The sequence below is a fragment of the Staurois parvus genome, unplaced genomic scaffold (assembly GCF_062004578.1).
Source record: "Staurois parvus isolate SC_StPar_1 unplaced genomic scaffold, SC_StPar_1.0 ptg001357l, whole genome shotgun sequence".
Classification (NCBI taxonomy): Eukaryota; Metazoa; Chordata; class Amphibia; order Anura; family Ranidae; genus Staurois; species Staurois parvus.
This window is the reverse complement of record NW_028319153.1, coordinates 482087-494223: the sequence shown is the minus strand read 5'-3', so window position 1 is coordinate 494223 and position 12137 is coordinate 482087. Positions and strand designations below refer to the sequence as shown.

At 45.1% G+C, this 12137-nt stretch overlaps 1 protein-coding gene across 1 annotated transcript; it reads right to left on the bottom strand.

Annotated features, from left to right (window-relative positions):
- Positions 1 to 319: 319 nt before the first annotated feature.
- On the bottom strand, positions 320 to 1252 carry LOC149436415 (olfactory receptor 5V1-like). The gene has a single exon (XM_089661638.1). The coding sequence runs from the start codon at positions 1250 to 1252 to the stop codon at positions 320 to 322; it is 933 nt and encodes a 310-aa protein (XP_089517764.1).
- Between the last annotated feature and the right edge of the window lie 10885 nt (positions 1253 to 12137).

The window sequence follows — 12137 nt, the reverse complement described above, 5'->3', positions numbered from 1 at the left end:
AACAAAGAATAGATTAGCAGGGCAAGCGGCATCAGTGAGGGACCTGGATAGGGGGACCCAGGTGAGTATAAATGGCTTCATCAGGTAAGGAAAACTTTACAAAGGACAGGGTGACAGGATATATTAGAGGGGGGGTGGGAAAGAGGTATAGGCAAAAACAAAAATCAGTTTTAGGGGGTTGTTAGGCTTTAAAAGAGAGGCATGAAATACAGCTTAAGGTCTTCAAAAAAAGATGGGGTCACTGAGGAGGGAGTTTGACTTTGAAAAAAGGTCAAAAGTGGTTCATCAGATATACAAATGTTATTTTCATGATAAATAATTATTTTAGAGCAGAATATTTCCCAGTAAATGCTTTCTTCAAGGCACGTTGTACCTCTTGATTCCTCAGACAGTATATAACGGGATTGAACAGTGGGGTGAGAACACTGTACAAAATGGAAGATAGTCGTATGATATCAAAGGATTCCCCAGGCTTTGGACCAATGTAGTTGAAGTTGGCAGTCATGTAGAATACTGTAACCACAATGAGGTGGGAGGAGCAAGTGGAGAAGGCCTTCTTTCTGCCCGCAGCTGAGTGGATTTTCAAAATGGTTGAAATGATCTGAATATAGGAGGCAATGACGAACACAAAAGGACTCATGCCGAGAAAAACACTGACTATGTAGAGTAACGTTTGGCTGGTGTGAGTATCCGCACAAGAAGCATTCAACATTGGTGGAACATCACAAAAAAAGTGGTTTACATGCCGATTCCTACAAAAAGTCAGCTTGGATGTCAAAGCCGTGTGAAGAACAGAGTTCAAGAATCCAAAAAACCAAGATCCTACAACCAAATAGGAACAGAATGTCTTGTTCATGACTACGGGGTAGCAAAGAGGGTCGCATATTGCCACATATCGGTCGTAAGCCATTGCAGCCAGAAGAAGACATTCAGACCCACCAAGAGAAACAAAAAAATAGAGCTGAGTAAAGCAAAGGTTGAAGGACACTCTTGTATTGCCTGTTATGGCATTAACCAACATAGCCGGGAGGGTAACAGAAGAGTAACAGACATCTAATATGGATAAGTAACTGAGAAAAAAGTACATAGGTGTTTGAAGATGAATGTCAATCTTGATGACACTAAAGATGGTGAGGTTTCCAACTAGAATCATAGTATAAGTCATAAGGATCATCAAGGAAAGTAAAAGCTGCTCATTCGAAAATCCTAACAAGACAAAGCCACTAAAAAAAGTCTGGTTTGCCATTGCCATCGCATCTTGAATCAAAATTTAAGAATCGTATAATTATTTTTAAGAGCTTAATTCAATTTTGGAGATTTGGTTTTGGTCCAACTGTTAGGAATTATTCCTCACTGCTGGTGGTTGTCCAGCCTCCTGTAAAAAAGAAACAATGTAACCAGTCAGCATGTTAGGCCCAGGTTGGTCCAAATCACCCATCTACTGGAGCGCCTTAGGGTTCATTAGGTGTAAATGAGCATACGGTGTAGCTAGTATGGTGATTGTCAAAAGAGATGGGAGGTCTAATGTCCACTCTATACAGCTATTTGTGAAACTTTATTTGGCATGTTGTTTTTGACTTTGCCGATTGCATGTTCCTTGCAGTTTTGCTTTGCCCATGTACCAGTGGTTCTTTAGGGTTGGACTGCTGTACTATGATCATAGTCCATTTAAAACTAAGGGTTAGGTATGGCAATTTTTACATAGTTACATTTGTCCAGCTTAGGCCAACGTAAGTATGGACATATACCTGTGGGATTCCCGTGGAAGCTGGAAATCCCTGTTGTAGGCACTGCTACTATAGTTATTGCTGATAATTCCTGGGTCTCGTGTCAAGGGACTTCTCTACTGCATTGTGACTACAAGAGGTTGCTTGCTTGGCACATGCACCATTCTGGGGACAATTTGCATTGTCTCAGCGAATACATAGTGTTCTCTGATTGGGCAAGGTGCAGAGGTTGGGCAGTGATATTGCAATCTCTGCCTTGTCCAATTAGACAAGGTACATCCATTGAGAACATACAACATACAATGTGTTCCCTGAATGTTGCCCATGCTGAGCATGTGACCTCCTGTGTTTAGTAAACAGCAGTGCAGCCACTCAACACAGGACCTGGAAGGCAGCAGAAATCGCTGTAGTAGCAGTGCCTATTGCTGGGTGTCCAGTGCGTCCCTATACCTTTAAGGAAAGGTGGGTTCCCTCCAGGCATACTTGCCCTTTATCTTCCATTGTTATGTACATTCACTGGCCTCTCTATTGGGTACACTTGTTCTCAAACAACCACTCGTTACAACCAAGGTATGCAGAATACCATCTCTGAGCTCACAACATGTCGAACCTTATTGCAGATAGGCTACAGCAGCAGAATACCACTCCGGGTGCCACTCCTGTCAGCTAAGAACAGGAAATGGAGGCTACAATTCACACAGGCTCACCAAAATTGGACAATAGAAGATTGGAAAAAAGTTATCTGGTCTGATGAGTCTGGATTTCAGTTGCAATATTCAGATGGTAGGGTCAGAATTTGGCGTAAGCAACATGAAAGCATGGATCCATCCTGCCTTGTGTCAGCGGTGCAGGGTGGTGGTGTAATTGTGTGTGGGATATTTTCTTGGCACACTTTGGGCCCCTTAGTACCAATTGAGCATTGTTTAAACTCCATGGCCTAACTTAGTATACTTGCTGACCATGTCCATCCCTTTATGACTCCAGTGTCCCCACCGTCTGATGTCTCCTTCCAGCAGGATAACGCACCATGTCACAAAGCTCAAATCATCTCAAACTGGTTTCTTGAACATGACAATGAGATCACTGTCCTCCAATGGCCTCCACAATCACCAGATCTCCATCCCATAGAGGACCTTTGGGATGTGGTGGAACGGGAGATTCACATCATGGATGTGCAGCTGACAAATCTGTAGCAACTGCGTGATGCTATCATGTCACTATGGACCAAACTCAACTCAACCTTGTTGAATCTATGCCACCAAGAATTAAGGCAGTTCTGAAGGCAAAAGTGGGTCCAACCCGGTACTAGCAAGGTGGACCTAATAAAGTGGCCGGTGAGGGTACAAGATTTCCTGTAAATGTGCAACACAATTTTGTTCTGGCAACAAAACGGGAAGTCCCCTAACTGCTGCTGAGCACAGCGTTGTATACTGTATGTAGCTGATGCTATATACAGTGCTGACAGCAGCTGCATTTCTTAAACTGGAACATTAGTCAAAAAATTAAATCCTGTTAGATCACTTCAGGCTGACCCCTTTTGCAGGTATAGCTATGTAAAACATTCAAATATACCGTGTAAAATCCAGTAAAACACTGTTTCTCCTGCTCTGCACATACTCAGATGCTCTCTATTTTTAGGCACTATTCCAATAATGTAGAGGCCGATCTGCTAATGATTTACTGCTGCTCAGGGCTCTTGGCTTCAGATGTGGTGGAACGGGAGATTCGCATCATGGACATGCAGCCGACAAATCTGCAGCAACTGTGTGATGCTATCATGTCAATATAGACAAAAATCTCTGAGGAATGTTTCCAACACCTTGTTGAATGCTAGGAAGAATTAAGGCAGTTCTGAAGGCAAAAGGGGGTCCAACCCGGTACTAGCAACGTGTACCTAATAAAGTGGCCAGTGAGTGTATGTGCTCCAACTTTGGAGACACTCAAAATATATAGAGTTAGGACTGCAGTACCCTTGGGTACCGTGACGTGGCCTCTGCAGCTTGCACATATATTTGCAAATGTGTGCAGACTAAACCCTGTGCACTGTTAGGGTTAATACGGTTTGTTGCAGGCTGGCCGGTAAGTAAGCTGGGAATTTTTTATAGTTTTTTTCACATGCGTCATTCTTCCATGTGCTCCTTGCTCCTATGGCAAGTTAAAGGTTGGGGTGGTTGCCATTTGTTTATACTACTCCCCTATTCCAATGACCTCCATTACCTTCCAAGTCCCCATGCCAAGAAGCTGCCCTGCTTTTTACATAACGCAGGAGTTCTCCACGCAGTCACCATTCAGAGAATGCTTTGCATGTTCTCAATGAATGCAAAGTTTTCTTTATTGGACAAGGTGGAGATTGTGATGTCACCACCCTGCCTCTCTAATTTGTCATATTGGAGAATGCTTTGCATTCAGGGGCGGACTGACAACTCATGGGGCCCCCGGGCAATAGGGGATCATGGGGCCCCTGTGTCCTTGTCCAAATTCAAAAAAGCCTATGAAAAAGGTACCAGGGGCATCTCATGGGGCCTCCTACTGACCTAGGGCCCTCGGGCAGTGCCCGAGTTTCCAAATGGTCAGTCCGCCCCTGTTTGCATTCATCAAGAAAGTGCAAAGTGCTCCCTGAGCAAGCGACCTCCTGTCCTCCTGGGAACTAGTGGAGATCACTGTAGTAGAAGGGCCCACTACATTGATTTTCAGCTTCCAGGAGCATCGCCAGGTGTGGTATATGCATTAGTACGTTGATCCAAGCTGGACCAATGTACAGTGAGGAACAGAAGTATTTGAACACCCTGCGATTTTGCAAGTTCTCCCACTTAGAAATCATGGAGGGGTCTGAAATTCACATTGTAGGTGCATTCCCACTCTGAGAGACAGAATTAAAAAAAAAATTCAGGAAATCACATTGTATGATTTTTAAAGAATGTATTTGTCTTGCACTGCTGAACATAAGTATTTGAACACCTGAGAAAATCAGTGTTAATATTTGGTACAGAAGCCTTTGTTTGCAATTACAGAGGTCAAACATTTCCTGTAGTTCCTGACCAGGTTTGCACTGCAACAGGGATTTTGGCCGACTCCTCCACACAGATCTCCTCTAGATCTGTCAGGTTTTGGGGCTGTCGCTGAGCAACACGGAGTTTCAGCTCCCTCTAAAGATGTTCTATTGGATTTAGGTCTGGAGACTGGCTAGGCCACTCCAGAGCCACTCCTTGGTTATCCTGGCTGTGTGCTTCGGGTTGTTGTCATGTTGGAAGACCCAGCCACGACCCATCTTCAATGCTCTGACTGAGGGAAGGAGGTTGTTGCTCAAAATCTCACAATAAATGGCCCCATTCATCCTCTTCTTAATACAGTGCAGTCGTCCTGTCCCCTTCGCAGAAAATCACCCCCAAAGCATGATGTTACCACCCCCATGCTTCACAGTAGGGATGGTGTTCTTGGGATGCAACTCATCCTTCTTTTTCCTCCAAACACGACGAGTGAAGTTTAGACCAAAAAGTTCTACTTTGGTCTCATCTGACCACATGACTTTCTTCCATGCCTCCTCTGGATCATCCAGATGGTCATTGGCAAACCTCAGACAGGCTTGGACATGTGATGACTTGAGCAGGGGAACCTTCCGTGCAATGCATGATTTGAAACCATGACGGCGTAGTGTTCTACTGACAGTGACCTTTGAAACTGTGGTCCCAGCTCTCTTCATGTCATTGACCAGCTCCTCCCTTGTAGTTCTGGGCTGATTCCTCACCTTTATTATCATCAGTGATACCTCATGAGGTGAGATCTTACATGGAGCCCCAGTCTGAGGGAGACTGACAGTCATCTTTAGCCTCTTCCATTTTCTAACAATTGCTCCAACAGCTGATCTATTTTCACCAAGCTGCTTGGCAAATGCCCCGTAGCCCTTTCCAGCCTTGTGGAGGTCCACAATTTTTTCTCTGGTGTCTTTTGACAGCTCTTTAGTCTTGCCCATGGTAGTAGTTGGCGTCTGACTGACTGTGGGGTGGACAGTTGTCTTTAAAGAGCTCAGACAGGTGCTACTAAGTTAGATTAATGAGTGGAGTCGAGGTGGCACAGTAAAGGCACAGTAACAGGTATTTGAGACCCAGAATTCTTGCTGTTTCTTAGGTGTTCAAATACTTATGTTCAGCAGTGCAAGACAAATACATTCGTTAAAAATCATACAATGTGATTTCCTGATTTTTTTTTTTAATTCTGTCTCTCAGAGTGGAAATGCACCTACAATGTGAATTTCAGACCCCTCCATGATTTTTAAGTGGGAGAACTTGCAAAATCGCAGGGTGTTCAAATACTTCTGTTCCTCACTGTAACTATGTAAAAATTGCAATACCGAAACTTTAGCTTAGCTGAACAGCCAGCTTCTGTCAGAACATCTGCCCTACAAACGGGCTAAATGTCGGACGGTTTCTATTAAACATTCAGCCCATGTGTACTAGGCAATCCTGTGCAGGCAGCATGCAGGAGATCCTAACCTCTGTTCCCAGGGTGCAGAGGTCTGGATTTCCTGTAGTCCATCACGCCCCCTGCACAGTGCTCCAATCCACAACGCTAATGCTTTCTGAGAAGCTTTGTTGATTGGACGGCTGTGCAGGGGGGGCGTATTTGACCACTGGAGATTGCACTGTGTGACAACAGTGGTCTGTATCTCCAGCATGCTGCTCACATGGAGCTATTTACCATGGGTTGCAGCACTGAAATTTAAAAAAAAAAAATTATTTAAAGCATATACATTGAAACATATCTTTTACTTACTTTTTAGGCAGAATTGTTACATCCCAAAAATAATAAAACACTCAGCTGGGCTTTAAAGCCTACCTAAACCCCAAAATAAAACTGTAATATATTGCAGCTTACCAGTCAGTAGATGGTATAGCTGCATTAGTTTTCTTTTTTAGGGCTTTTTTCCTTCATTTTCACCTGGTGATATGGCCAATAACACACTTCCTCTCTTTGAGTGTTTCCGCTCTGGCTTTGAAGAAGTAACGGAGACACCTTCGGACAGGAGCATTGTCAGTCCTGGTAGAGGGTAGTGTTAAGCCTAGTACACACTTCTAACCCAGCGGGCTGAACGAAAAAAAAAAAAACCTGACAGCTCAGGAGGAGCCGCTGTACTAACTATCCGATGTTGGTACAGCGATCTCCTTGCTGTGCTATTGTGTTTTGACGGGGGACGGCCACCACGGCATCAGACGCTTTGCATTGCACTTGGTGATGGAAGGCTTGGATGCAGCTGCTCGGCCATGGAAACCCATTCCATGAAGCTCTCTACACACTGCTGTTGGGCTCATCTGAAGGCCACACCAAGTTTGGAGGTCTTTAGCTATTGACTCTGCAGACAGTTGGTGACTTCTGCGCACTGTGCGCTTCAGCATGCGCTGACCCCTCCCTGTCATGTGACATGGCCTACCACTTGGTGGCTGAGTGGCTGTTGTTCCCAGTTGCTTCCACTTTGTTATAATCCCACTAACAGTTGAGCGTGGAATATTTAGTAGCCAGGAAATGTCACGGATGGACTTATTGCACAGATGACCACCTATCACGGGACCACGCTTGGAGTCACTGAGCTCCTGAGAGCGACCCATTCTTTCACCAATGTTTGTAGAAGCAGTCTGCATGCCTAGGGGCTTGATTGTATACACCTGTGTCCATGGAGGGGATTGGAACACCTGAATCACATGATTTGGAGGGCGAGGACAATACTTTTGGCCATATTGTGTATATATATATAATTTTTTTCTTTTATTACATTTTGAGTATCATAGCACAGTAGATTTGTTAAATAAGAGATATTGCACGACATTGTTTTATCCCAATATCAACATTTACAGCTGGTAATGGGCTTTTAACCTCCCTGGCGGTATGATTAGGTCAGGAATTTTTTACCAAAAGCGGTACATTTTTTTGCATGGAAATATGTATTTTTTTTAATGTAGGCCTGTAATTTTTAGGAATAACTCCCTGAAATCTGTCCGAACAAGAGTCTAGTAAACATCCCGGGTAGGATAAAACTTGAAACACGAAATCATAAATTATAATTTAATAAATACTCATAAAAAATAATAATATAATAATAATAAATTTAATTCAATAATGTAATCAAACCAAAAACACTGAAATGTGAAATATAGCGCCAAGTTCGCTGAGCAAAGTCGCAGAATCGTTTTCAGTGTCTGATGAGGAATTTCCCCCACGAATCATTATCACTCAATTCTGCAAGTGGTTCTGATTTACTATCGCTGTTCTCTAGCCGGTCTAAAATCGCTTTTGACCTAAAGGGACGCTTTTTGGACGCCGTGGACTTTTCTCAGTTTCCAGGCAGAAAGAACAGTAAAAATGCAGGCAGGGCGCCGGACAAAGCACTCGGGACAAAATGTATGTGAAATGGTTTGATACAGGAATGTTTTGCTATGAAATAATCGTTTTAAAAAAAATGTCATTTTTTTAAAATTTTCAAATTTGCCGCCGGTTCCGGCGCCCGTACGTAACAACGTCACAGGGACCGGAACACGGAAGCCGGATGCCGGCATCGGCCGGAGGAGATGGCCGGGGACGCTGCAGGGGACGCAACACGGGAGCGAAGGACAAGGTAAGCGCTGTAGGGAATCCCTGTGCAATGCCGCATGGTAAGCCCGAGTGTAGTTTGGGGTTACCGCTTTTGGTACTGAAACTTTACCCCGAGCTACACTCGGGAATACCGCCAGGGGGGTTAAGCAATAGTGATCTGAGTGGGCGATCACTGCTGTGGGTGGTAGAAGGAGGTCCTCCAATGCCACCATATTTCCTTGGCTCTCCTGTCCGGTTGGGGAGCCTGGGACCGCTGCGACCGGCGGCAAAGGCTGTACTACACAGAGAAAGAGAGGAACTCACATTTTTCCTCCTTCTCTGTGACCTCAGAAACCGGAAGCAGTGAGAATTTTGTCATTTCCGGTCTCGGCTCTTTGCTTACTTTGCCATTCGCGGCCAGGAAAGAAGCCGATCAGACCGATCTGTATTAAATCAGCTGCATTGGAGGCCAAAAGAGAGATTTGGGGGGTCTAATTAGACCCCTAATCTGTCCATAAAGAGGACCTCTCATGGCTGTCACAAGGGATGTCGTTCAGTGTAAAAAAAGTTTTAAATAAAATAAATAATAAGAAAAAAAATTTAAGCGCACTCGTCCCCCTGTTCCTAAGCTCAAATGTGAACGCATACAAAAGTCTTGCATATGTAATGATGTGACCGCACCACATTTGTGAGGTTTCGTCACAAACATCAGACCGAGAGCAACAATTCTAGCACCAGACCTCCTGTGTATCTCTAAGCTGGTATGCTGCAAAAGGTGTTTGACCTCCCTGGCGGTCTAACTAATCAATATTTTTGAATGTCAAAGCGGTATATTGTTTTGCATGGAAATTTGTTGTTTTATATTGTAGGCCTGTAATTCTTAGGAATAACTCACTGAAATCTGTCCAAACAAGAGTCTAGTAAACATCCCGGGGATGATAAAATTTGAAACACGAAATCATAAATTATAATAAAATAAATAATTATAAAAAATAAAAATATAATAAATTTAATTCAATAATATAATCAAACCAAAAACACTGAAATGTGAAATAGAGCGCCAAGTTCGCACATCACTGAGCAAAGTCGCAGAATCGTTTTCAGTGTCTGATGAGGAATTTCCCCCACGAATCATTATCACTCAATTCTGCAAGTGGTTCTAATTTACTATCGCTGTTCTCTAGCCGGTCTAAAACCGCTTTTGACGTAAAGGGACGCTTTTTGGACGCCATGAATGTTCTCAAGTTTCCAGGCAGAAAGAACGGTAAACGTGCAGGCAGGGCGCAGGACAAAGCACTCGGGACAAACCCCAGAAGACGAATGCCGGCATCGGCCGGAGGACATCGTGGGATCGCAGGACAAGGTAAGGATCGGGGGATTGCAGGGCAAGGTGAGGATCGGGGGATCGCAGAGCAAGGTAAGGATCGGGGGATCGCAGGGCAAGGTAAGGATCGGGGGATCGCAGGACAAGGTAAGGATCTGGGGATCGCAGGACAAGGTAAGGATCGGGGGATTGCAGGACAAGGTAAGGATCGGGGGATCACAGGACAAGTTAAGGATTGTGGGATCGCAGGATAAGGTAAAGATCGGGGGATCGCAGGACAAGGTAAAGATCGGGGGATCGCAGGACAAGGTAAGGATCGGGGGATCGCAGGACAAGGTAAGGATCGGGGGATCGCAGGACAAGGTAAGGATCAGGGGATCCCAGGACAAGGTAAGGATTGGGGGATCGCAGGACAAGGTGGGGATCACAGGACAAGGTAAGGATGGGGGGATCGCAGGACAAGGTAAGGATCGGGGGATCGCAGGACAAGGTAAGGATCAGGGGATCCCAGGACAAGGTAAGGATCGGGGGATTGCAGGACAAGGTGGGGATCGCAGGACAAGGTAAGGATCGGGCGATCGCAGGACAAGGTAAGGATCGGGGGATCCCAGGACAAGGTAAGGATCGGGGGATCGCAGGACAAGGTAAGGATCGGGGGATCGCAGGACAAGGTGGGGATCGCAGGACAAGGTAAGGATCGGGGGATCCCAGAACAAGGTAAGGATCAGGGGATCGCAGGACAAGGTAAGGATCGGGGGATCGCAGGACAAGGTGGGGATCGCAGGACAAGGTAAGGATCGGGGGATCCCAGGACAAGGTAAGGATCGGGGGATCGCAGGACAAGGTAAGGATCAGGGGATCGCAGGACAAGGTAAGGATCGGGGGATCGCAGGACAAGGTAAGGATCGGGGGATCGCAGGACAAGGTGGGGATCGCAGGACAAGGTAAGGATCGGGGGATCCCAGGACAAGGTAAGGATCAGGGGATCGCAGGACAAGGTAAGGATCGGGGGATCGCAGGACAAGGTGGGGATCGCAGGACAAGGTAAGGATCGGGGGATCCCAGGACAAGGTAAGGATCGGGGGATCGCAGGACAAGGTAAGGATCGGGGGATCGCAGGACAAGCACTACAGTATAATCCCGAGTGTGGCTCGGGGTTTCCGATTTTGGTACTGTAAATTAACCCCGAGCCACACTCGGGATTACTGCTAGGAAGGTTAATATACTGTAGTTTGGCGCCGTTCCATGGGCATATGCAATTTTAAAGCGTGACATGTTAGGTATCTATTTACTCAGCGTAACATCATCTTTTATATTTTACCAAAATATTGGGGTAATATATTGTGTTTATGTGCAATAACATTTATTAAAGTATATTTCTTCCAAGAAATATTGTGTTTGAAAAACCCTAACGCAAATACTGCATGACAAAAAATTGCAACACCCATCATTTTATTCTGTAGGGCTAAAAAAATATATATTTAATTTTGGGGGGGGGGGGGGTTCTAAGTCATTTTGTAGCAAAAAGAAAAAAAATGTATATTTGTACACGTGTGTGAGAAGTGTCAGAATTGGCCCGCTCGGCAAGTAAAGAAAAGAAGCCAACAGTGAATGTTATTTTCTGGCTGAAAATCTTTTTTTTCCTTAGCAAATGTCAGAGCTGCTGCAGCACTTTCCGTACATCACAGAGGCGCGCCCCTTCACAGGCAGGGTTAGGACACCCCCCAGCCATGCTATTTCAAGGAATTAGACATTTTTAATATTTCACTTTAAGCTTTCAAAAAAATGCTTCTCCTGGCGTGGATGAGTAGTTACATGTCATTGACGTGTACAGAATATCAGTGACTGCAGGCAGCATTGACAGCCGCCGGCAAGAAACTACTGATCGTTGCCGGAGATCACCCCCCCGGCTGCATTTAGACTCTCATGTGAATGTAGCATTGCACATGGCTTAATGTCTGCCTTATAACCCCCTGAGAGGGACAATACCTGGAGGCAGATTCATAGGCTGGAGGAGACCTTCATTCAAGTTGGAACTTGAATCCATCGAGTCGCTGACCAACCATCCCTCCTGCCTAGTTGCATGCTTGTTCTGAATCTGAGAGCTTTATGCTTCAAGGATCCACAACAAGCATGCAGCAAGTGACGGCAGACCTCCTGAGCTGCATAAATGTCCACGACTTAGAAAGTACTAAAGAGTTGGCTCAGCCAGGGAACTAGCATGTTCTTGGGGAACGATTAGCAATTACAGCCTTTGATATAATGGATGGATGGAGGAACATTTACCTTCTAGGAGCTCATGCGGAGCTTTGTGTGTGATGTGATACAACAATGACACGTCTAGATGTCTGCAATGCTACACGGGGTCTCAGCTCTACGGCACAGCGAGGATCTCCGAAGTCTGGAAGGGTTATATTGTCTCTTAGAGACCTCTGAGGGAAGCAGCCTCTACCCAGGAGACTCTTACCGAGCTTAAAATACATTCAATTAGATCTCTAGGTAAATTAAAGCCAAGTTCCAGGTTA

Bases quoted from the DNA above. Each gene is read 5' to 3' on its own strand.
- LOC149436415 (XM_089661638.1), bottom strand. From the start codon at position 1,252: ATGGCAATGGCAAACCAGACTTTTTTTAGTGGCTTTGTCTTGTTAGGA.